This window comes from Camelus dromedarius, chromosome 16, assembly GCF_036321535.1.
Source record: "Camelus dromedarius isolate mCamDro1 chromosome 16, mCamDro1.pat, whole genome shotgun sequence".
NCBI classification, from domain to species: domain Eukaryota; kingdom Metazoa; phylum Chordata; class Mammalia; order Artiodactyla; family Camelidae; genus Camelus; species Camelus dromedarius.
Window position 1 is genome coordinate 27,589,522 of NC_087451.1, and position 23,914 is coordinate 27,613,435.

The window sequence follows — 23,914 nt, forward strand, 5'->3', positions numbered from 1 at the left end:
TACTGGGCGTGACCCTGGGAAGGCCCCAGGGAAGGAGGGGCGGTTCTAGAAGTCTCCAGATGCCAGAGGAGCAGGAGGAACACGAGGATATAGGAGGGCAGGGCCCTGGGTGTGCCTGGCTCATGGCGCCCCGGAGTGCGGGACATGTGTGCTTGCAGCCCTGGGTCTTTTCCCCACCTCCCGGCTCCATGCCAGCCCTGTCCCTTTTGCCCTTGGAGGCTGTGCAGCCACCCCGCTGGCCAGTCCTGGTCTTCAGGTCTCGCCCAGGTTGGTCCCATCTAGCGGTCCCCCCTGTGCAGCACATGGCCATGTGCTGGGCAGGCCCTCCAGACTGTCACACCGCCAGGCCCAGGGTGGTGGATTCAGTGACACTGAGCACGCGTCGCACGGGTGAGCCACCCCACCTACCCTGTCTTCACGCCTGGGCAACGTTCTCCTTTGGTGTGGACCCTCCTGGGGCTCCAGACCCCCGCCCTGCCTGTGGGGCCCACTGTTGGGGGAGAGCCGCCCCGAGCTGGCATCTCACAATTGGTTTTTAATAACATCGTCTTGGTATTTTTACAAAAGAAGTACATTCTGAGTTCTAAAAACTAGGGTACTAGAGAGAGAAGCTCAAAGGGCTTTTGAAAAATCACCTACAGTGCCGTGGCACAAAGACAGTCATCGCTGACACTTGCAAGGGCTGCCCATGCCCACGAGGTGTGGTGCAGCCCCCAGGTCCTTGGCCTGCGCCTGGCCACGCGTGTCAGGGCTGCTGGGCGGTTGGAGGCGCCTGACAAGCATGGCCAGAAGGCGGGGAGTGGGGGCGTGACAGGCTGGGAAGTGTCATGAGTCAACCATTAACCTCTGCACCCCCGTGGGACCCGTTACGAAATGCGCACAACAGGAGATGCCGTTTTAGGGGCCAAATGTCCTGAGTGCCCAGTAGACAGGCAGGCCCAGGCCCTGCGGAGCATCTGGAGAGCACGTGCCCACCCAGACCCTCTGTGCCAGGACACAGGGCCAGTTCCCTTGGAAGGGCCTCTGGCCAGCATGGGCTCCTGCAGCAAGCTGGGTGGGTGTAGGCTCTTGGTTCCCACGGGCCAGAAGCAAGGCCGCTCACAGTCCGCAAGCCCAGCTTTCTGAGTCCACTGCCCTTTTCTACCCTTCCCTGCCCCATAATGACTTGCTTTCTTTTCTGATTTCTCTTCACCTGCTAGAGCGCCCAGCATCTCCAGCAGCCTACGGCCTCCAGCACCCCGAGGGGAGCCCCACCAGGCCCTGGGTGGCCTTTGCCGTCGAAGGGACGAAGATGGAAGCCCAAGCAAGGGGCAAGCCCACTGGACACCCCGGGGCTCGTCCGGCAAAACCTCAAGGCTGCCAGCAGCCCCCCAAGATTCGTAACTACAACTCCAAGGAATGACCTCCTTGGCCGCCCTGCCTCCACTGCTCTCCCTCCCTCCCCTTCCCCACCCCCACATCCTCTCCCCCACCCTCGCCTCTGCTTCTCCCCCTCCTCCTCCTTGGTGCTGCATCCCCTCTGCAGGGTCAGGGACATATGTGGCACACCAGCACTCAAGTGTAGGTGGGGGCAGTGAGCTGAGAGCAGCCTCTCCAGGGCTGTAAGGAGCCTCACGGACCACCCGCCCGCAGAGCCTCGAATGGCTCTTTTAACTTGGGGAGCACAGTAAAAGGTTCCTGGGCTTTGCACGGTGGCTCTCGCGGCCAAGTTTTCAGTGAGTCGAAGGTTCGACCGCCAGTGCTCTGGGCACCAGCACACCTGCTCCACCGTTTGTATTTTAGTTTAGAATACAGAGCCCATTACAGTCCCAGACCACAGCAGCATGTAGTCTCAAATCTGGTGTTGAACCTCCCGGGAAGCCTGCCACAACCTTGTAGATTTCACGGTTCACTCCATGACCAGGGCTGAGCCTTCCTGGTCCACAAGGGGAGGTATGAGGCAGGTGTGCCCAGAGAGCTTCACCTGGAGACATGCAGAGAGCTTGTGGGGAGCTGCCAGGCATACAGTGCGTGGGTCTGCACGAAGCTCACTCCTGGCCTGAGCTGGCTGCCTGCCCTGTGACCCTCACCTCTCCTCCTGGGGTTGGGGGGACCAAAGGCAGCCCGAGGGGCACTCAGGGTCATGGCCTGGGGCCTGGTCTGGGCTCAGGGGGCCTGAAGAGAGATGTGCAGCTGGTGTGCCTGTGGCGGACAGGCAGCCCTCCTGAGGGGGCACATTTCTGTGGAAGAGGGAGGGTTGCCTCACTCCTGGATGTCCTTCCACCAAGAGGAGGAGAGAGCAGCCCCTCACAGCATGTGGCCTGCACTCTGGCCAGGCATGAAGGTTGGCAGCCCCACCAGGTAAGGATGCTCGGGTGCCTGGCCCAGCTGGCCCTGGAGCAGGGCCCCTTCGGGCCCCTTGGAAAGTGCACCTTTCATGAACTTCATCTCATTTATCTGGTTGTCAGGCTGCGATCTCTGGGGAAAGAAGGCAGATCAGAATCTATACGTCCATCCTGGGCGCACCACACTTGGGGAACTGTAGCGGCAATGGGTCACTTGTGATTTGCCAGGAGGCAGCAGGCTGGGAGCGGTTTTGCTGCTGCTGGTGCCAGTGGCCTCCATGCTCCGCTGTTTCTTGCATGTGCCCCTTAAAGTGAGGGGTGGCCATGTGGCTTCCTTTAGATGAAAAAGTGAGGAGAGAGGCCCTGTCATCTTCCCTAGAAGCACTTCAGAGCCCACGAGAGTCTCCAGCCCCCTGTGGTTCCAGCCTGGCTCTCAATCCCAGCCCCCCAGCCCAGAACTGTCCCCCGTCGCCTGGGCCCCAGGCAGGCTACAGTGAGCAGAGCCCCACCGACCAGCAGGAGGCGAGCCAAGGACAGTCTAAGGCACCAAGAGCTGGGGGTATCTGTGCAGCACAGTCCTGGACATCTCTCAAGTAGGAAGGAGAAGAAAATCCTACAGAAACATTGTTTGGGACAGCACTTCAGCTGTGGGGCCTCGGGGCCTTCTCTCCCCTTTTCCTATCCTGCCCTTCGTCCCCGTGTGTGAATCAGCGGCCCGCAGTGACAAGCCAAGGGGAAGGCTGGAGCTGCCACTGGGACCTACCTGGGAGCCTGGGGGGACACCGTGGGGTGTGTGTGTGCAGTGTGGCCGTGTTCTCTGGGTTCTGGTGCCAGACCGGTTCTGTGCTGTTCCTCAACGCCCCTGGCCAGTGCCCTGCTCCATTGATGATCCCTGAGCTCCTGAGGGCAGGGTGGAAGGGGTTGCCAGAGAGCAGGGCGAGGAGCGCTACAGAGTTTGAGATCATGACAATGAAGCTGCGGGCTGGCCCCAGGGAACTGCCAGGGCTCCTCTGGCCTGGGAAGGGTCTGTCTGCCACCCAGAAGGGAGCCAGGGCGCCGCAGGGCGTGGCCGCCAAGCTAGGAGGGCAGGCTTCTTGGATTCTCACGTGACCCCAAGGCCGGCCGTCTGTTTCTTTTTGGTCTGCAAGTTAAGGGCTTTTTTTTTTTTTTTTTTTTTTGTAAATTCGGCAAATATTTGAGAAGGGAATTACAAGGGAGGGTGCGCGGATGAGCAGAGACGAAGGGCTGAGCCTCTGCTGGTGCGTGTGCGGGCCCGTGAGTGCTAGTGGCCACGTGCGCGCGCGAGTGCCTCTGCCCAGGGAGGCTCCTTTGTTCAAATCACAGCGAGAGGTGTCCGTGCACAGCCCCCTCGCCAAATGGCCGTGCCCTGTCCCCGCGGCCGCCTCGGGGGAGCCGGAGGCGCGCCCGCCCGGCCCCGGGGCCGGCCCGGCCCCAGGACCTTCTCCACTGGTTCCCGAGCCCGCCCCGCGAATTTGGGAGGCGGGGCAGGGAGGACCATCCGCGCTGCGCTGCGGTGACCGGCAGTAACCCCGCGCGGGGCGCCCTCGGCCGGGTCAACAACCGCACTCGCCCGGCGGCGGCCGGCAAAGCGCCCAGGGCGACCCGTCCCATCACCCTATCGCCTAGCAACGCCCACTCGAGCGCTGCCATTGGGTCAGCGCGCACGCCCCCGGCCCCCGATTGGCTACGGTGGCGGAGTGAGCCACGCCCCGGCCCGGCTCCGCGCGGCCGGGACACGGGCCTGTCAGTCCGTCCGCCTAAGGGTCCGTCCGGCCTCCAGTGTGGCCCCAGTATGACCCTCAGAGTGACCCCAAAGTGGCCCAAGCACGACCAGTCCCGCTTCCCCCGCGGGCCATGAACACGTGGCCTACTCGGCCCCGGAGGTGGGGGCGGCCCCGGGAGGCGTGGGGCGCGGAACGGAAATCGGAGGACGGGGGTGACGCCGCGCCCGCCCCGCCCCCCGCCCCGCCCCCCCGAGTCCCCGGCCCCCCAGCCCAGCACCCCCCCCGGGCGCGTCCCCGCGCACGGTCCCGGCTCCTGGCGGCAGCGCGCCGCATCACCCCACTGGCGGCGGCGCGCCTGGTCCCGGGGCGCAGCCCCGACGCTCATTGGCCTGGGCGGCGCAGCCAAGCTGTCAGCCCATGTGGCGTGTCCGCGCGGGGACGGCCGCGGTTAAATAGCGCCGGCGCGGGCCTAGAGGGAGCCAGAGAGACGGCAGCGGCCCGGCCTCCTCTCCGCGGCGCACTCCATCCTCGCTCTCCCTTTGCCGCCCGCACCGCCGCCCGCGCCCAGACCAGGTACGAGCGGCCCGGCCGGGGTTGCGGGTTGGGAGCCAGGGACCGGGGTCCTGGGCCCGAAAGCCCAGCCAGGGTCGAGGACCGGGGCGGCGCAGCCGGGATCCGGCGTTGGCGGGGAAAGCGCCGCTGGCTCGCATCCTCAGGCCTTGGGTGCGCGTGGTCTGGTGCGCGTGTGGTGAGGGATCACCCCGCGCAGCCTGCTCTGGTCTCGGGGTCCGAGCCCCCTGTCTGGATATTCAAGCCCCACGGGGCGTCCGAGGCTTGGTGGCGACGGGCCTGCGCGCCGCGCCCCAGGCCCAGCGGGGCAGGTGGGCGGATGGCGAGGGGCGGACGCCGGGAAGCACCGCGAAGCACCGCGAACAGCCATTTTGGTCTTGGGCTGGGCCGGGCAGCCGCGGACCCTTGAGGACCTGTAGGAATCCTAGCCGCCCGGTGCGCAGCCGGTTCCAGGCGTCTACAAGAGCCTCCTTTCAGGCTGGGCCAACGATCCCCTTCACCCGCGACATCCCCCTAACTCCGGGTGCCGGATAGGCAAGTCTCAGCCAACCCGAGGGCCAGAGAAGAAAGGAGGGAGGGCAGAGGCGGCGCGGGCCGGAGGGGGATGGCTTCCCCACCACGTGGGCACCGTTTGCAGCCCCCGAAGTTCTAGGGGGAGAGCGGCTGGCGCCCGGTGCAGCTCCGCGGTGGTGCAGAGGAGGCCCTGGGCGCTGTAGGGGTCTCCACCCCTCTGCCTTGCCTCGCGGGACTCCAAGTGAATAGCAAATAGGGGAAAACAGCCGGCGCTTTCTGCAGGAAGCAGCCGAGCCCGAGCTGGTGCCTCTGGGCCAGCAAAGGGCTCTTTATTCAGCGCTGGGGGAGGGAGCTCCCTCTCTGCGGGGACAGCAGGCCCACCAGGCCACCCAAGGGCTAGGCGCTGTCTCCACTTGCTTGTACTCTTCCTTGCTCGGAGAGAGCCTGAGAGGGCCGGCGGTTGGTGAGTCCACCCATCTCCATGTCCAGCGCTATGAGGCCTTGGGGCCTTGGCGGAAGTGGCAGGACCAACCCTGGCCTTGCCCTCTCCCTCAGGGGCTGCACAGGAGCCCCAGTCTGGACCCACAGGCTCAGGGTAGCCCAGGCTCCCTCTGGCACCTCGGGGACCTGGGCCAGGGTGGTCAGGCAGGCTGTGTGAAGGTAGGCAAGCAGAATCCTGAGGCCTCACCTGTGCAGGTGCACGGGTTTGGCCAGCACTTAACCAGGCACCTGAACAGGAGTGGTTCTGCAGGTTGGAGGGGCCATCCTGGCTGGATCTGCCACTGTGGGGAGGGACAGCTTTCCCCCTAGAGCCCGTCCAAGCCTTGCAGTGCCCAAGCCATGGCCCCAGCATGGAAAGCAGCATTGGGTTCTGAGTGCAGCGCCAGCCGGGCATCGTGGGTGCTCCTCCCACCCCCAACGTTTGCCTTTTCCCCTTTTCTTGGTGGATTCCCTGGGCCAGCTCTTCACTGACCGCCAGCCGGGTGGGCCCATCCTCAGAGGGGTTTGGGCTCTTCTCTTGGTTGGCCCTGCCGGCCTTCCACTGTGAGTCCCCCTTCCGGGAGTGCCTCAGCAGGTGGTCGAAGCAGCCAGCTGGGGGTGGGCCCAGGGCAGCAGGGCTACAGTGGGGTCATCCCAGGCCAGCCAGAGCCAAGGCCCAGAGAACACAACGCTCCCAGTGAGAGGTGCAGGCAGGCTGTACTAGTGGCCCTCCCTCCCCCCCGACGGCACACTCCATTCACCCAGGGCATCCATCTGGGCTGGCGCACAGCGCAGGGGCTGGCCGTGTGGCTCTCAGTCTCAGAGCTTTCTGAACTGCTGCCCTCAGACCCTTGGATGGGCTAGGTGGAGGAAGGCAGGTGCCCTGGGAGTCAGGAAGCCAGAGGAGGGGGAGGGGCAGCAGAGCTGCGAGGGTCCAGACCCCAACACCGCCCTCCCTGCAGAGAGAGCAGCCATGGAGGAGGTGGTAATCGCTGGCATGTCCGGGAAGCTGCCCGAGTCAGAGAACTTGGAGGAGTTCTGGGCCAATCTCATTGGCGGCGTGGACATGGTGACGGACGATGATAGGCGGTGGAAGGCAGGTGAGTGGGGCCCGGGGCTCCCCTCCTGCTCAGGACATTCTCCCCTCACTGCTGCTTCCGACACAGCCTCCCAGCCACCAGCGCAGGCCTGCTCAGGCATTAGCCCCAGTCCCACCTGCAGACCCAACAGTCACCCAAGGAAAGGCCGCGTTGCTGGCTCTTCCTGGAGACGGCACCAGAAGGCCTGGGGTGAGGGAGCTGGGGACTGGGCTACAGGCCGCAGGAGGCTGAGAGTCATCCTTGGCCAGTCTGTCCGTCTCACAGATGAGCTAGGTGAGCTGCGGGGGGCAGAGCCAGGGCTCGGCCAGGTGGGTGAGCACCTCTGGCCCCACTGCCCACCACCTCCTCCCTGCAGAGCCTGGCCAGCCTGGCCAGCCCACACGTCCCAGGCAGTCAGATAAGCTATCAGGCTCTCCCAGGAAGCTGGCTTGACTCCCTCACACCCAGCACATTCTTCCGCAGAGTAGACCTACCTGATCTACGGGATGTGAGTCAGTGTGGCAGAGCCTGGCCTGGCCTCAGCCGCCGGGCCAGCATCAGGCCAGGCAGAGGGTCCCCAGGGGCACTGTCCCCAAGGTGCTCTGCACTGGGGTCTGCTGCCCACCCCTCAGGACTGTGACATCCCATGGTGGCCCCTTCACCTGCGTGTGCCCCACAGGACTGTACGGCCTGCCCCGGCGGTCAGGCAAGCTGAAGGACCTGTCCCGGTTTGACGCCTCCTTCTTCGGAGTCCACCCCAAGCAGGCGCACACAATGGACCCCCAGCTGCGCTTGCTGCTCGAGGTCACCTACGAGGCCATCGTGGATGGAGGTGGGTCATCGGAAGGCTGCTGAGGGCTCTGTCCTCAGGGTACCGGTCTCTGGGAAACATCCCTTTTTTGCTTCTCAAAGTAACACACGTTTGTAGCAGGACGTCCCTGACATCAAGCTGTTGAGGAGGGGCGGAGCACGTGTCTCTGCCCAGCCCTGGTCTGGGCCTGAGGCGCTGGGGAGCTGTGGGCCTCGGGCAGTTCACGCTTCCCAGCTGCACACCAGAGGTGTCCTGGGTTTGCCTTGGCTCCCCAATTTCCTTCCTCTTGGTTGCACAGCGGATCTGGGGGCGAGGGCAGGGTGCCAGGCAGAGTGGGAGGCAGGATCCGGCCCCAGACTCTTGTCCTCCACCCTCCCCTCTGCCAGGTCACTTCTGACCTCAGACAAGTGCCTCGAGCCAGCTGTCCCTTGTCCCAAAGCACAGACCTGTCCCAGGGGCACCAGGGGCTAGAAGGCCTGGCCAGTGGGAGAGGAGAGGCTGGGCATGGGGGTGTGACCCCTCAGCAGGTGGACGGCCGGAGCTCAGCCCTGAGGGGAGCCTGGGGCCTGCCCACTCCCACCCGTGCTTGGCAAGGAGGTCACCTGGCCTTGCAGGTCCTACAGCAGGTGCTGGCTAGCCCCTGGGGTTGCCCTTGAGCGTGACCAGTCATGGACATGCACTGCCTGAGGGATGGGGGGTCAGGGAGGAGAGAGGACCCTGGTGAGTGAGGGTGGAGGCCTTCCCACTGCCCAGGCCCTATCCAGAGACCTTGGATGCCGCTCCCCGGGGGCTGGCCGGTGTTCTTCCCTCGTTCCCCAGCCTGGACACTCGGCCTTTGTCTTCCTCTGTCTTCTTATCTTGGCCCATCCCAGGGCAGGCCTCCCTTGGGGCTCACCAGACCCTGCCAACAATACCAGGGGCCAGGGGAGCAGCCTGGAGACAATGCTGCCCTCTGTCCCCACCTCTGGCTGTCTCCACTGCTGCCTGACCCAGAGCCTAGAGCCCCACCTGGCAGCCCGCCCACCCCAGACCCAGTTCCTTGTGACCTGGTTATCCGTTCTCGCCCCACCTGGGCTGGCCGCCCCGCTGCAGCTCTGTTCTCTCTTCCCTGCCCTACTCCTGGCCCCATCAGAGTCGAACTGGATGGAGCCCCCTCACCCGAGCCAGAGAGGGGAGGCCGCACCCCCCCCCCCACAGAGCCAGCTGGCGGGCTGGGCGCAACACAGCTGCTGGGTCTGACCTCTGCCTCCCACAGGCATCAACCCGGCTTCCCTTCGGGGGACGAACACTGGTGTCTGGGTGGGTGTGAGCGGCTCTGAGGCCTCAGAGGCTCTGAGCCGGGACCCGGAGACACTCCTGGGCTACAGCATGGTGGGCTGCCAGCGTGCCATGATGGCCAACCGCCTCTCCTTCTTCTTCAACTTCAGAGGTGGGTGCTCACGCAGCCCTCTGGGCCTCACGCTCCCGGGGGGTGGCCACGCCCTCCCACACTCTGGCCTCCCCTTGCCCAGCAGGCCTGCAGGGCTAGGGTTCCAGTGTCCTGGGCTCCAGGCTGGAGACGCTTGTTCAAGCATCCAGGGCCCGGAGCTGGGGGTGGGGGTCCCACTGCCTGCGTTGTGCCTTTGCCCGCAGGGCCCAGCGTCTCCCTGGACACAGCCTGCTCCTCCAGCCTACTGGCCCTGCAGAACGCCTACCAGGCCATCCGCAGCGGGGAGTGCCCCGCAGCCATCGTGGGTGGCATCAACATCCTTCTGAAGCCCAACACCTCCTTGCAGTTCCTGAAGCTGGGCTTGCTCAGCCCCGAGGGCACCTGCAAGTCCTTCGACGAGACAGGTGGGGGCAGGGGAGACACAGGACACACCCCTACCCCAGGTTCCCTCGACACTGGCCCCTGAGCTCTGTGGGGCTTGGGGTCGGCCGAGCCCCTAGGCCTGAGGTGCCCTCTGCCCCCAGGGAACGGCTACTGCCGTTCAGAGGCCGTGGTGGCTATGTTGCTGACCAAGAAGTCCCTGGCCCGACGGGTGTATGCCACCATCCTCAACGCTGGCACCAACACGGACGGCTACAAGGAGGAAGGTGGGAGCTCAGCCGGGGTGGGGGGCGGGGGCAGCAGGGCTACAGGCGGTGAGGGTCCGCGGTGTGCTGAAGCCTGGCCCCGCCCACAGGCATCACCTTCCCCTCCGGGGAGGTGCAGGAGCAGCTCATCCGCTCCCTGTACGAGCCGGCTGGGTTGGCCCCCGAGTCGCTGGAGTACATGGAAGCCCACGGCACCGGCACCAAGGTGAGAGGCCTGCCCGGCCCCGCGTACGCCTCCCATGGAGCAGCGCCCAGTGGAGTAGCTCCCGGTGGAGTCCTGACCACCCAGGTCCCCCACAGGTGGGTGACCCCCAGGAGCTGAACAGCATCGTGCGAGCCCTGTGTGCCACCCGCCAGGACCCACTGCTGATTGGGTCCACCAAGTCTAACATGGGGCACCCAGAGCCTGCCTCCGGCCTCGCAGCACTGGCCAAGGTAGGTGGCGGGTCTGGGGCCGACCTGCCCCTGCCTCCTCAGCTTCCAGCTATCCAATAGCAGGAGGGTCTGCACGGGCCTTGCCATGGGGTGCAGGTCACTGAGGCCTAGGGAGCAGGGTGCACGTGTATGGCCAGTCCCTGCCCCGGTTCCTTGGCTCAGATGTCCTGCCCAGCACCTGCTCCACGAGTGACCCAGACAGAGGGGGCGGCAAGCAACGGGGCAGCCCACCCCTCAGGGCCCATCCTTCCCCACGGCCTCCTGAACTGCTGGTGGCCTGTGGGGAGACCAGGTCACCACCGCTCTGGCTTCTGGGGGTGGCAGGGGCTTCCTGGTGGTCCAGGCTCCCTGGGCCACCCCAGCTGCCCATCTCTAGCTCTTGGATCTGGACCAGGGGTGGGGTTTGGCTGAGGAGCCTTTGTGTCCAGACCCACAGCCAACCAGGCTGGGAGGTGGCAAGGCCGCAGAGGGAGAACGAGGTGGAGAAGGGAAGGGCCCTGCACTGGGGAGGGCAAGGCTCAGGGGAAGGACGGCCACTGCAGCGGGCAGAACCATGTTGTGGCCTCAGAGGGCCCTCAGGAAGGTGGGTGCTTGAATCCCACCCTAGCCAGCAGGGCAGGGAGCCCAGGGTCCTCTGATCGCGAGCTACCCACAGGTGCTGCTCTCCCTGGAGCACGGGCTCTGGGCCCCCAATCTGCACTTCCACAGCCCGAACCCCAAGATCCCAGCACTGCAGGACAGGCGGCTGCAGGTGGTGGACCGGCCCCTGCCCATCCGCGGGGGCAACGTGGGCATCAACTCCTTTGGCTTCGGTGGCTCCAACGTGCATGTCATTCTCCAGCCCAACTCCCAGCCACCCCCACCCCCTGCCCCGCACACTGCCCTGCCCCGACTGCTGCAGGCCAGCGGGCGCACCCTCGAGGCCGTGCAGGCCCTGCTGGAGCAGGGCCTCCGGCACCGCCAGAACCTGGCATTCGTGAGCATGCTCAACGACATCGCAGCTGCCCCCCCAGCTGCCATGCCCTTCCGCGGCTATGCTGTGCTGGGCGGCGAGGGAAGCCCGCAAGATGTGCAGCAGGTGCCGGCTGGCCAGCGCCCACTCTGGTTCATCTGCTCTGGTGAGCCCACCTCCAGGCCATCCCCGAGGGCCACGGGGCCAGGGCTGCGAGGCCACACCTGACCCTTCTCGCTGGGACAGGGATGGGTGCGCAGTGGCGCGGGATGGGGCTGAGCCTCATGCGCCTGGACAGCTTCCGTGATTCCATCCTGCGCTCGGACGAGACCTTGAAGCCATTGGGGCTGCAGGTGTCGGGCCTGCTGCAGAGCCCAGACGAGGCCACCTTCGACGACATCGTCCATGCCTTCGTGAGCCTCACTGCCATCCAGGTACGCTCCGGGGCCCGGGCTGAGGGGGCTGGCAGGGCAGTCGGGCTGGCGTGACGCATGCCCTGTCGCCCCAGATCGCCCTCATAGACCTGCTGACCTCTATGGGCCTACGGCCAGACGGCATCATTGGGCACTCCCTGGGCGAGGTGGCCTGCGGCTACGCCGACGGCTGCCTGTCTCAGGAGGAGGCTGTCCTCTGCGCCTACTGGAGGGGCCAGTGCATTAAGGAGGCCAACATCCCGCCAGGGGCCATGGCAGCTGTAGGTAGGTGTCGCCCTGTGCTCCCCCGCCCCACTCTGCCCACAGGCCCGAGGGCCTCCCTGGGAGTGGGTATCGGCACTGGGCAGAGGCAGGGACCTGAGGGTGACTCACCGGCCACTGTCATCACTGTGGGGTGAGAGCGACCCTGACGGCCTGCTCAGGTGCGCCCTGGATGGCCTACCCACGCCTGGTGGCCTTGGTGCCTGGCACACTCGCCCACAGACATTAGTAGAGGCCAGAGTGGTTTTCACCTGGTCCTGAGCTGAACTTGTGGGATGAGAACCTCCCCCCACACGAGAACCTGTGAGGTTTTGATGAAGTCAGGGTGTTGGGTGACTCAGCCCGCCTTCCTCTCTGTCGGCACCTAACCCTGGGGGAAGGAGTGGGCCTTCCGGCAGGTGGGACTGAGGACAGGAGGGGACTCGTGAAAGCCACTGCCCTGAGGGGCTGGCAGGAGAGTGAGGCGGGCAGTGGAGCCTTTGCATCAGTACTGGGGCCGAAACTAGCCCCCACCCATGGGACGGCAGTAATGATACCTCCGCCTGAGAGCAGACGTGGCAGGGGCCAAAGTGCCTTGTGAAGGTGCCACTCTGCGGCTGTCATTAGGGCCACCACCGCAGCATCTTCCCTGCGGGGAGGCCTGGGGAGCGGGGGCGCCAGGCCCCACGGCCACTGTCTGAGGCTGTCTCTGCCCCCAGGCTTGTCCTGGGAGGAATGTAAGCAGCGCTGCCCCCCTGGCGTCGTGCCCGCCTGCCACAACTCCGAGGACACAGTGACCATCTCAGGACCTCAGGTGGGTCCTGGGAGGCGAGGAGTGGTCCCCACATCCTCTCCAGTCCTCTCAGGGTGAGCTCTGCACGGGGACCCAGGCGCTGGCCCAAGACTGCTCGTCCAACGCCCTGCCCCCCACCCCCAGGCCACGATGTCTGAGTTTGTGCAGCAGCTAAAACAGGAGGGCGTGTTTGCCAAGGAGGTGCGGACGGGCGGCCTGGCTTTCCACTCCTACTTCATGGACTCCATTGCGCCCACACTGCTGCAGGCGCTCAAGAAGGTGGGCTGCCTGGCAGAGGCCTCCTGGGCGGGCAGGCTGTGGGCCAAGCTCCCTCCCGCTGACCTGGCTGTGCACTCAGGTGATCCGGGAGCCGCGGCCCCGCTCCGCGCGCTGGCTCAGCACCTCCATCCCTGAGGCCCAGTGGCAGGGCAGCCTGGCCCGCACGTCCTCGGCCGAGTACAACGTCAACAACATGGTGAGCCCTGTGCTGTTCCAGGAGGCACTGAGGCACGTGCCTGAGAACGCCGTGGTGCTGGAGATCGCCCCCCACGCCCTGCTGCAGGTGCGCCCACTGGGGAGGAGGGTTGGTTGGAGGAGAAGCTGAGGGTCTGGGCCTGGGGTGAGACAGGGTGGTCAGGCTCCATGTGGCCTCGGCAGGGTGGAGGCAGGCAGGGGCAGGCAGGCAGCTGTCAGAGGGAAGCCCAGCCAGTCTCTGCCTCACCAGGCCATCCTGAAGCGCGGCCTGAAGTCCAGCTGCACCATCCTCCCACTGATGAAGAAGGACCACAAGGACAACCTGGAGTTCTTCCTCAGCAACATGGGCCGGCTCCACCTGACGGGGTGTGTCCTCCATCCGTGCTGGACCCTTGAGGCCCCTCACTGACCAGGGCACAGGCTGGCCTGGAGATCGTCCCCAGAAGTGGGCCTGTGGGGTGCCCAGCCACCTTCACCCCTTTTCTGTGGCCCCTGCTCGACCCCTGTCTCAGCCATCTCTGGGGGTCTTAGGGGAGAACAGTTGGCAGTGGGTCAGCAGTGGGTTTAACAGGGTGGTCCTGGACCAGGTGTGCCTCTCATGCCTCCCCCATCCTCCAGCATCGACGTCAAACCCAATGGCCTGTTCCCGCCTGTGGAGTTCCCGGCTCCCCGGGGGACTCCTCTTATCTCCCCCCACATCAAGTGGGACCACAGCCAGACCTGGGACGTGCCTGCCTCCAAAGACTTCCCCAGCGGCTCCAGCTGCTCCTCCGCCACTGTCTACAACATAGGTGAGCGCAGGATGGGCGGGCAGGATGCAGGCGGGGAGCGACTTCTCCCCCCGGGCACTGGCACTGAGGCTCAGGCCTCCACAGACACCAGCCCCGAGTCCCCCGACCACTACCTGGTGGATCACTGCATCGATGGCCGTGTCATCTTCCCCGCCACCGGCTACCTGTGCCTGGTCTGGAAGACACTGGCACGAGCCCTGGGCCAAAACATGGAGCAGGTACCTGTGGTGTTCGAGGACGTGACGCTGTACCAGGCCACCATCCTGCCCAAGACAGGTAAGGCGGGCAGCCTGCGGGCCAAGGGGGCGGGAGTGCTGGCCGCTGACCCCTGCTGCTGATTTCTGACCCTGCTACCCACAGGGACTGTGCCTCTGAAGGTGCGGCTTCTGGAGGCTTCCCACGCCTTCGAGGTGTCTAATAACGGCAGCCTGATCGTGAGCGGTGAGCAGGGGGCGTCTGGCCAGGCCATAGGGTCTCTGGCGAGGGGCTCCAGATAGGCCCTGGCTGCTCCGCCCCGGCCCAGCCCACCCCACCCTCAGGTTCTCCTGCCACCCCTGCCCACAGGGAAGGTGCGCCAGTGGGAGGACCCCAACCCGAAGCTCTTTGACAGCCGGGATAGTGTGGACCCCGCGGATCCCGTGCCCATGCTCCGGCTGAGCCTGGGGGACGTGTACAAGGAGCTACGCCTGTGTGGCTACGACTATGGCCCGCACTTCCAGGGCATCCTGGAGGCCGGCCTGGAAGGTGCGGCGCGGGGCCGGGAGGGGGCCCGCCTGGCCCCCGAGAGTGTGCCTCACGAGCGCACCGCTGCCTGGGCCAGGCGGAGGGAGGGCTGAGTGGGCAGGAGGGAGCCACTAGGGGCATCCCCGGTCGGGGCCTGGGGATGGGAGAGACCCCGGCTGGCCGAGCTGACGGCCCCTCCGCCCCAGGCAATGCAGGCCGGCTTCTGTGGAGGGAGAACTGGGTGACCTTCCTGGACACCATGCTACAGATCATTATCCTGGGCCTTGGCTCGCACAGCTTGCGCCTCCCCACTCGCATCACCGCCATCCACATCGACCCCACCACCCACCGGCAGAAGCTGTACACGCTGCAGGGCGAGGCCCAAGGTAGCCCAACCCTGGCCCCCACCCACCAGTGTCCCTGCACCAGGTGCTGCCCGCACTCACGCAGCGTGTCCCCGCAGTGGCCAGTGTGGTGGTGAACAAGTGTGTGAACAGCATAGTAGCCGGGGGCGTCCTCATGTCACGGGTCCACTCCTCCACGGCCCCTCGGCGACAGGAGCAGCTCCCGCCCGTCCTGGAGAAGTTCTGCTTCACACCTTACGTGGAGGATGGGTGCCTGGCCGGGAACATGGCCCTGCAGGAGGGGCTGCAGCTGTGCAGGGGTGAGGCCCCACTCCCTGGGCCCCCGCCTCAGACAGGGAGCTCGTCGCCCGGTCCCCTCCACCCAGAGCAGACGTCAGCCACCGCCCTGCCTCTCACTGTTAACCATCGCAGTCTTCAAAGGGGACCCAGGGCACGTAGAGGACAGATGTGGCCCTCCTGTCTGTGCCCCCAGCCAGCTGGCTGGGCGTGAGACAGCCCCCTGCAGAGGGCTCACACCTGTGCTGAAGGGGGTGCTGGGATGTTAGGGCACCAGATCCGCTCTCTGGGGAACCCACCCTCTGAGGGCCTTGTCCTGGGTGGGAGGCACAGCAGCCCTTGCCTCAGGGCCCCTCACAGCCCTTTGCCCCTTGTCCAGTGGTCCCAGTGGCTGATGCAGTTCCCAGCCCCGGAGGACTGGGCTGCCACTCTGTCCCTCTAATAGCAGCGGGCAGGGCTGGGTACTGAGTCTAAGTTACCACCGAGTCCCTGCTCCAAGCAGACACCTGATTCTGGGGGCCTTCGGGAAGCTCAGCTGAGGCTCCTCCCTAGCCCCGTCTCTCCCTGCCCAGGGCTGGCACAGGCACTGCAGAGCAAGGTGGCCCAGCAGGGGCTGAAGATGGTGGTTCCTGGGCTGGACGGGGCCCAGGCCCCCCGGGAGGCCCCACAGCAGGGCCTGCCTCGACTGTTGGCCACCGCCTGCCAGCTGCAACTCAACGGGAACCTACAGCTGGAGCTGGGCCAGGTGCTGGCCCGGGAGAGGCCCCTGCTGTGCGACGATCCCCTGCTCTGTGGCCTCCTCGACTCCCCGGCGCTCAAGGCGTGTGTGGACACTGCCCTGGAGAACATGGCCAGTCTCACGATGAAGGTGGTAGAGGTGGGTGCTGAGCACAGCAGCCAGGCACAGCACGAGCGGACCCAGACACAGGCGGCCCCGAAACCTAAGGAGGGCCAGGGCCTGTTGGACACGAGGTCGTCCAACCTGAGGTGGTGCCAAGGCTGCCCGGACCCAGGAGGGGAAGGGGCGGGGAAGGGACTGAGGTGGGCCCTGGGGGTGCTGTGGACAGGGCAGCACTGGCGCTGGCCAGCAGCCTCAGAGGCATCAGTGGGTAGCTCTTCTGGGGGCGCCCGGCCGAGGTGGGGCTGTCTGCCCAGTGCAGCTGATCCAGGAAGCTGTTCCACCCCAGGTGCTGGCTGCTGATGGCCAACTGTATTCCCGCATCCCGGCGCTGCTCAGCACTCAGCCCCTGGTGAAGCTGGACTACACGGTCACTGACCGCCACCCCCAGGCCCTGGAGGCTGCCCAGGCCCAGCTACAGCAACACAACATGACCCAGGGCCAGTGGGACCCCATGGACCTGGCCCCCAGCAGCCTGGGCGCGGCCGATCTCTTGGTGTGTAACTGTGCCCTGGCGACCCTTGGCAACCCAGCCACAGCCCTCGGCAACATGGCAGCCACCCTGAAGGAGGGCGGTTTCCTGCTGCTGCACACCCTGCTCAGAGGATACCCCCTCGGGGAGACGGTCGCCTTCCTCACCTGCCCTGAGCCACATCCAGGCCAGCAGGGCCTTCTGAGCCAGGTGCGGGTTCGGGGCCGGAGGCGGAGCGGTGGGGCAGGGCTGGAGGTGGCTGAGCACTGACCACCCCACACATGCAGGACCAGTGGGAAGGCCTGTTTGCTGGGGCATCCCTGCACCTGGTGGCCCTGAAGAGGTCCTTCTACGGCTCCGTGCTCTTCCTGTGCCGCCGGCTGGCCCCTCAGGCCAGCCCAGTCTTTCTGCCTGTGGAAGACACCAGCTTCCGCTGGGTGGACTCGCTGAAGGTCAGTCCCCTCTCAGGCCTGGCTGACCTAGCTCCATATGCCTGGGGCTTGGGGACCCTCCCAGGAACCAGCCCCCCTCTCATCCTGCAGAACATTCTGGCTGACTCCTCCTCCCAGCGCGTGTGGCTGATGGCCACTGGCTGCACCACTTCGGGTGTCGTGGGCATGGCGAAATGTCTCCGAAAAGAGCCCGGCGGGCACCGGATTCGGTGAGATGCCAGCTGAGCTACGTGCCCTTCGCCCTGCCCCGCCCCCTCGCCCCAGCCTCCCCTTACTGGCCTGGCTGCCCACAGGTGCATCCTGGTATCCAACCTCAGCAGCACATCCCCCGTCCCTGAGGTCGACCCAGGCTCCCCAGAGCTGCAGAAGGTGCTGCAGAGAGACCTGGTGATGAACGTCTACCGGGACGGGGCCTGGGGGGCCTTCCACCACTTCCCGCTGGAGCAGGGTAAGCCCCGTGATGTCCCCCACCAGGCTCCTCGCCTCGCAGCTGGCTGGGCTGAGAAGGGGAGGGCTGGGGGACCCTGTGGCAGCCCCACTTCCTGTCACCCTTCAGACAAGCCGGAGGAGCAGACAGAGCACGCCTTCGTCGACGTTCTTACCCGGGGGGACCTCTCCTCCATCCGCTGGGTCTGCTCCCCTCTGCGCCATGCCCAGCCCCCTGGCCCTGGCGTCCAGCTCTGCACCATCTACTACGCTTCCCTCAACTTCCGAGACATCATGCTGGCCACGGGCAAACTCTCCCCTGACGCCATTCCAGGTAGGGGCAGCACGCCACGGGGGGCCGAGCAGCAGGGCCGGGACCTAGGGAGGGCACTGACCCCACAGTGCTCAGGAAGCTAGGAGGTTCCGGGGGAGACCTGGGACTCACCCACCATCTGTCCCAGGAAAACGGGCGGCTCAGGACTGCTTGCTGGGCATGGAGTTCTCTGGTCGCGATGCCAGTGGCAAGCGCGTGATGGGCCTGGTGTCCGCCAAAGGCCTGGCCACCTCCGTCCTGGTGCCCCAATACAGCCTGTGGGACGTACCCTCCAACTGGTGAGTAGATCTGTGCAGTGACCTTGGGGCCCCACACAGATGTGGCCACGGCCAGGCCTGAGCTGACCCCTGCGCTGTGCCCGCAGGACCCTGGAGGAGGCGGCCTCTGTGCCGGTCGTCTACAGCACTGCCTACTATGCGCTGGTGGTGCGCGGGCGGGTGCAGCCTGGGGAGACGGTGCTCATCCACTCGGGCTCGGGCGGCGTGGGGCAGGCCGCCATCGCCATCGCCCTCAGCCTAGGCTGCCGTGTCTTCACCACCGTGGGTAAGCCCACAGCCCTTCCCGGAGCCGCGGCTGCCCCTCCGGCCCCCGAAGCCTGGACTCACCAGTGGCGCCTCTCCCCACCAGGGTCAGCCGCGAAGCAGGCATACCTCCAGGCCAGGTTCCCTCAGCTCAACGAGACCAGTTTTGCCAACTCCCGGGACACGTCCTTCGAGCAGCACGTGCTGTGGCACACGGCCGGGAAGGGTGAGCGGCCCCAGCACTCACTGTCAGCCATCCTTTAGCCTCCCGCCCCACCCACCCCACCCCACCCCACCCACCGGCCAGGCTGGGGGAGACACTGGCCCAGGCTGGGACAGAGTCTGGCACTCCAGACTTGTGCCAGGTTGGCAGGGCAGCAGCTTTGATGGTGAGGACCCCCTTGCCCCCCCGCCACCCCAAGGTGCTGACCTGGTCCTGAACTCCCTGGCGGAGGAGAAGCTGCAGGCTAGCGTGCGGTGTCTGGCCCAGCATGGCCGCTTCCTGGAAATCGGCAAATTCGACCTTTCCAACAACAACCCGCTGGGTGAGGCCGGGCAGCGGGCCTGGTGGGTGGCTGGATGGACAGGGGGCTGAGGGACTGGGCATGGGGTCTGCAGGGTGGGCTGTGAGCCGTGAATGGTGAGCCCCCACCCACCACCTGCCCAGGCATGGCCGTCTTCCTGAAGAACGTGACCTTCCACGGGATCCTGCTGGACGCCATCACTGAGGGAAACTCACCTGTCTGGCGGGAGGTGTCGGCCCTGCTGCAGGCAGGCGTCCAGGAGGGCGTAGTGCAGCCCCTCAAGCGCACCGTGTTCCCTAAGACCCAGGTGGAGGACGCCTTCCGCTACATGGCCCAGGGGAAGCACATTGGCAAAGTGGTCATCCAGGTGAGTGGGGGACCCCAGGTGCCCCGGCTCCAGCCCTTCTTGGCAGGGCATGAGCAGGGATGCTGCTTGGGCCGCAGGTACACGAAGAGGAGCCGGAAGCAGTGGTGCGGGGGGTGAGGCCCACCCCAACAGCGGCCTTGTCCAGGACCTTCTGCCTGGCCCACAAGAGCTACATCATCACTGGGGGCCTGGGTGGCTTTGGCCTGGAGCTGGCCCAGTGGCTCGTGGTGCGAGGGGCCCAGAAGCTGGTGCTGACCTCCCGCTCCGGGATCCGCACAGGTGAGCCGGACAGTGGGAAGGGGGTTCCTGTCAGCCAGTCCTTGTGTCCTCATGGGGTGTCTGGGCTCAGGGGCCAGAGCCCTAATCCACCCACCCACTGTCCGTGTCCTACAGGCTACCAGGCCAGGCAGATCCATGCATGGAGACACCAGGGTGTGCAGGTCTTGGTGTCCACCAGCAATGTCAGCTCGCCGGACGGTGCCCAGAGCCTCATCGCTGAGGCTGTGCAGCTCGGGCCTGTGGGGGGTGTCTTCAACCTGGCCATGGTGAGGACAGCTCTGGAGGGGCTAGAGCCAGCTGCCCAGGGACGGGCCCCCCGGGCGGAGCCCTCCGAAGCCCTCGGAGCTGGGCGGGTGCTAAGGTTCCCTCACCGCAGGTCCTGAGAGACGCCATGCTGGAGAACCAGACCCCCGAGTTCTTCCAGGATGTCAGCAAGCCCAAGTACAGCGGCACCCTGAACTTGGACAGGTGGGCCCCATCCCGCCCTCCCCCACACGGCACTCCTAGTGCCATCCAAGGGCCAGGACACGGGCCCCTGCTGGATCTGAGCCAAGGGTCCGGGAAGTGGGGGCGGTTCCGTGGGCAGGCAGGGGTCCCAGGCTCGTCAGCTGGTGGGCTGGGGCGGCTGGCTGGGGGTGACTCGAGAACCCACAGGGTGACCCGGGAGGCGTGCCCCGACCTGGACTACTTCGTGGTCTTCTCCTCCGTGAGCTGCGGGCGTGGCAACGCTGGCCAGAGCAACTACGGCTTCGCCAACTCTGCCATGGAGCGCATTTGTGAGAAGCGCCGGCAAGATGGCCTCCCAGGTGGGCCTGCCCTCCGCCTGCCCGCCTCCTGCACTCCCACCCCCACTCCTGCCCCTGCTCACCAGCCCCGGCCCACCCTCGCCTGCAGGCCTCGCTGTGCAGTGGGGCGCCATTGGTGACGTGGGCATCATCCTGGAGACCTTGGGCACCAACGACACGGTCATCGGCGGGACGCTGCCCCAGCGCATCGCCTCCTGCCTGGAGGTGCTGGATCTCTTCCTGAACCAGCCCCACCCAGTCCTGAGCAGCTTTGTGCTGGCCAAGAAGGCCACAGCCCATGATGACGGCAGCAGCCAGCAGGATCTGGTGAAGGCCGTGGCTCACATTCTGGGTGAGGGAGCTCGCTGCTGACCCCCCCCCCCCCACCAGCAGACACTCCAGGCTCCCCCAAGCCGGCCTCCCTGGCTGTAGAGGGGGATGTGCTCGCTTGCTCACGGACAGAGACACGCATGTGGTCTGTGCAGAGCTTGGTGGGGGCCTCGTGCCGTGACTGTGGTGATGGGGGCTTGGGAAGACCCAGCCACCAGGGTGCCAGCACCCACCTGGAGCCCATCCCCAGTTGCCAACGGAGCACCCCTCCCCAGGCGTCCGTGACCTCGCCACCATCAACCTGGACAGCTCACTGGCGGACCTGGGCCTGGACTCACTCATGTCTGTGGAGGTGCGCCAGATGCTGGAGCGCGAGCATGAGCTGGTGCTGTCCATGCGGGAAGTCCAGCAGCTCACTCTCCGCAAATTGCAGGAGCTTTCCTCGCAGGCTGGCACAGCTGATGGTACGTGTGTTCCCGAAGCAGCCTGGGGCTCCCCAGGTCAGGGCCTGTCCTGAGAGTGCTCAGTGGGGTCCCAGGGCACCCTACCCACCTCCCGCCTAGCACCAGCAGCCCAAGTCCTTTGTGTGTGTGTGCGCGCACACGCACGTGTCCGTGTGTGGCAGTGGGCCCTTTGCAGCCCCAGCCCACCCTGGCATCTGCCCCTCTTCGCAGAGCTGGCGACCCCCACCCCCAAGGAGGACAGCTCCGCCCGGCAGCAGGCCCAGCTGAACCTGAGCACCCTGCTGGTGAACCCTGAGGGCCCGACCTTGACGCAGCTCAACCTGGTGCAGAGCTCCGAGAGGCCCCTTTTCCTGGTGCACCCCATCGAAGGCTCCATCGCTGTGTTCCACAACCTGGCTGCCAAGCTCAGCATCCCCACCTACGGCCTGCAGTGCACGAGAGGTGCGTCAGGGCCTGTGGCGGGGGTGGCGGACGTGGCTGGCCAGAGCTGAGCCTCACACTGTACCCGCAGCTGCCCCGCTGGACAGCATCCCGAGCCTGGCCGCCTACTACATCGAGTGCATCAGGCAGGTGCAGCCTGAGGGGCCCTACCGCATTGCCGGCTACTCCTACGGGGCCTGCGTGGCCTTCGAGATGTGCTCACAGCTGCAGGCCCAGCAGAGCGCCGCCCCCGCCAACCACAGCCTCTTCCTGTTCGACGGCTCGCACTCCTACGTGCTGGCCTACACGCAGGTGAAGGCAGCACCCCCCACACCCCTGGGCCAGGGCCGGGGACTGGAGTCTGGCCTTTGAGCCTCGGCTGCAGCAGCCCCTCCTCCATTGCAGAGCTACCGTGCCAAGCTGACCCCCGGCTGCGAGGCGGAGGCCGAGGCCGAGGCCATGTGCTTCTTTGTGCAGCAGTTCACGGACGTGGAGCATGGCAGGGTGAGTCCGCGGGGCGGGGGCTAGGTCCTGCTGTGTGTGACCCACGCGGCTGTGCCTTCCGACCCGCTCCAGCGGCTCACTGGCCTGCCCTGCAGGTGCTGGAGGCGCTGCTGCCCCTCGGGGGCCTGGAGGAGCGCGCAGCAGCCGCCGTGGAGCTGATCATGCAGAGCCACGCAGGCCTGGACCGCCGCGCGCTCAGCTTCGCCGCGTGCTCCTTCTACCACAAGCTGCGCGCCGCAGAGCAGTACATGCCGCGGGCCACCTACCACGGCAATGTGACGCTGCTGCGCGCCAAGACGGGTGGCGCCTATGGCGAGGACCTGGGCGCCGACTACAACCTGTCCCAGGTGTGCGACGGCAAGGTGTCCGTGCACGTCATTGAGGGCGACCACCGCACGCTGCTGGAGGGCAGCGGTCTGGAGTCCATCCTGAGCATCATCCACAGCTCCCTGGCCGAGCCGCGCGTCAGCGTGCGGGAGGGCTAGGCCACCGTCGGGCTGCGTGCTGGGCGTCCTGCGGGTGGGACCCTCCTCCCGCTCCCCCCCGCTCCCCCCAACTCCCCCCCCCCCCGCTGGCCTGACGTGCCACCTGCCATGCCGCCAGCTTCCGACTCGGAGACCCGCCCGGTCTGTGAAGAGTCGGCAAGCCGCCAGGCCAGCCGAGCATCCTGCTCCGCGTGGGCTCTGCCGCGCAGGTCTCTGTCGCTTCTCCTATTTATTGCGACGCCGGGGGGCGCCAGCCGGTCCCCCTGTGAGGCGGGCGCAGCAGCGGGGCCGGGCCCACGGTGCAGAGTGGGAGCAGAGTAGCCCTGGGCGCCGGGCACCCCTGTGCTCCTCTGTTCGTGTTTCAAGAAACCTGATTCAGATTGCTGCTCAGATTTTGAAATTCACTGTAATTGTCTGTGTAAAGAAACACGTCTGGACCCTGTTTCATTTTTACACCAACCCGGTGGAAGTGTTCCTGCGGGAGCTTCCCTGTGATTAAACCGTATGTGTGCTCCGGCCTCCAGTCGTCTTCCCTCTCCCATCCTGGGCCAGCGCTGGGGCCTGGGGGCCACCCTCTGCTCCCGGCAGGAGCGGGGGCAGTGCCTGGCAGTGCCGGGCTCCAGAGAGCAGGCTGGACACTCTGGAGGGAGGGGGCCTCTACCAGGGAGCAGGAGGCAGGTGCTGGTGACGGATCTGGTGGCAGCTGTGGGAGTCCCCCCAGGGTCCCCTTATCAGAATTCCTTATTCCTCAGGGAACCCTTGAGTTTTCTCTCCTGGGCCTCACCTGAGGGGAGGGCACCCACCCACGTTATTGAGAGTAATCTTTACTTGAAGTCACCAGATAGGTGGGAATCACATGGACCAAATACCTTCACACTAACACCTAGGCCAGTGGTTCTTTAACTGGCCAAGACCAGCGGGGGAGACACCATCACACAGGGAGACCCCTGGACCTCTGAACCCCTCCAAGCCCAGGGGTGAGGTGGACCCACTGGGCCGGGGGCTTCTGGGCAGACGGCAGAGGTGAGCTGGAGCAGAGAGAGGTGGGCCAGGGGAGCAGGCCTGCTGCTAGGCTTCTAGAAGGGTGTGTTGAACCCAGAGACAGACCAGGGGCCTGTCCATGTTCCTTAGGAAGCTCAACACAGTTACCATGTGAGCCAACAATCCCACCCTAGTTACAACCCAAAGGATTGGAAACGGGCTCAAACGCTCTTGTGCACCTACACCAGTGTGCATGGCAGCGTCTCATGCACAACAGCTCAAAGGTGGGTGCAATACAGGTGTTCACAAACAGGTGAATGTACAGATGTGGTCCATCCACATAATGGATATGATTCAGCCTTACAAATGAATGAAGGTCTGGAAGTGCTCAAGACGAATGAGCCTCAGACAGCAGAGTGAAAAGTTTTCTGGAGTAGGTGTGTTACTGCCAGACACAGTCGATTTCACAGCAGAGGCTATACTCGGGATCAAAAGGGCCACTTCACCATAATAAAAACCAATCCAAAGGGCGTAAGGACCCTAAACATTGCTCCTATGACAGCTCCAAATTACAGTAAGCAGAAGTTACAG

The 23,914-nt window shown here is 65.7% G+C and overlaps 2 protein-coding genes across 2 annotated transcripts in view; both read left to right on the forward strand.

Annotated features, from left to right (window-relative positions):
• Positions 1 to 3,491, forward strand: part of CCDC57 (coiled-coil domain containing 57) — an 82,199-nt gene extending 78,708 nt beyond the window's left edge. Inside the window, exon 25 of the mRNA XM_031469406.2 lies at positions 1,200 to 3,491. Coding sequence (XP_031325266.2) covers positions 1,200 to 1,402 — 203 coding nt within the window. The 3' untranslated portion in view covers positions 1,403 to 3,491. The remainder of the gene's footprint in view (positions 1 to 1,199) is intronic.
• Positions 3,492 to 4,485: 994 nt separating this feature from the next.
• FASN (fatty acid synthase) lies at positions 4,486 to 22,860 on the forward strand. Its single transcript, XM_064495348.1, has 42 exons — positions 4,486 to 4,642; positions 6,595 to 6,732; positions 7,391 to 7,543; positions 8,778 to 8,951; positions 9,155 to 9,355; positions 9,476 to 9,598; positions 9,688 to 9,803; positions 9,899 to 10,033; positions 10,689 to 11,151; positions 11,232 to 11,419; positions 11,494 to 11,683; positions 12,379 to 12,473; positions 12,597 to 12,731; positions 12,811 to 13,014; positions 13,177 to 13,292; positions 13,545 to 13,717; positions 13,802 to 13,993; positions 14,078 to 14,158; positions 14,282 to 14,461; positions 14,647 to 14,826; positions 14,904 to 15,104; positions 15,654 to 15,958; positions 16,269 to 16,661; positions 16,739 to 16,903; positions 16,994 to 17,112; positions 17,197 to 17,351; positions 17,460 to 17,663; positions 17,791 to 17,941; positions 18,028 to 18,206; positions 18,291 to 18,410; positions 18,607 to 18,729; positions 18,852 to 19,075; positions 19,153 to 19,354; positions 19,469 to 19,620; positions 19,731 to 19,822; positions 20,009 to 20,160; positions 20,249 to 20,491; positions 20,745 to 20,933; positions 21,144 to 21,374; positions 21,445 to 21,665; positions 21,759 to 21,857; positions 21,953 to 22,860. Exons 2-42 carry the CDS (start codon positions 6,606 to 6,608, stop codon positions 22,340 to 22,342), a joined length of 7,536 nt encoding a protein of 2,511 aa, XP_064351418.1. The 5' UTR covers positions 4,486 to 4,642; positions 6,595 to 6,605; the 3' UTR covers positions 22,343 to 22,860.
• Positions 22,861 to 23,914: the final 1,054 nt, after the last annotated feature.

Bases quoted from the DNA above. Each gene is read 5' to 3' on its own strand.
- FASN (XM_064495348.1), top strand. From the start codon at position 6,606: ATGGAGGAGGTGGTAATCGCTGGCATGTCCGGGAAGCTGCCCGAGTCA. The intron at 9,599-9,687 runs GTGGGAGCTCAG...CCCCGCCCACAG, and splicing joins GGACGGCTACAAGGAGGAAG to GCATCACCTTCCCCTCCGGG. The intron at 14,159-14,281 runs GTGAGCAGGGGG...CCCTGCCCACAG, and splicing joins CGGCAGCCTGATCGTGAGCG to GGAAGGTGCGCCAGTGGGAG.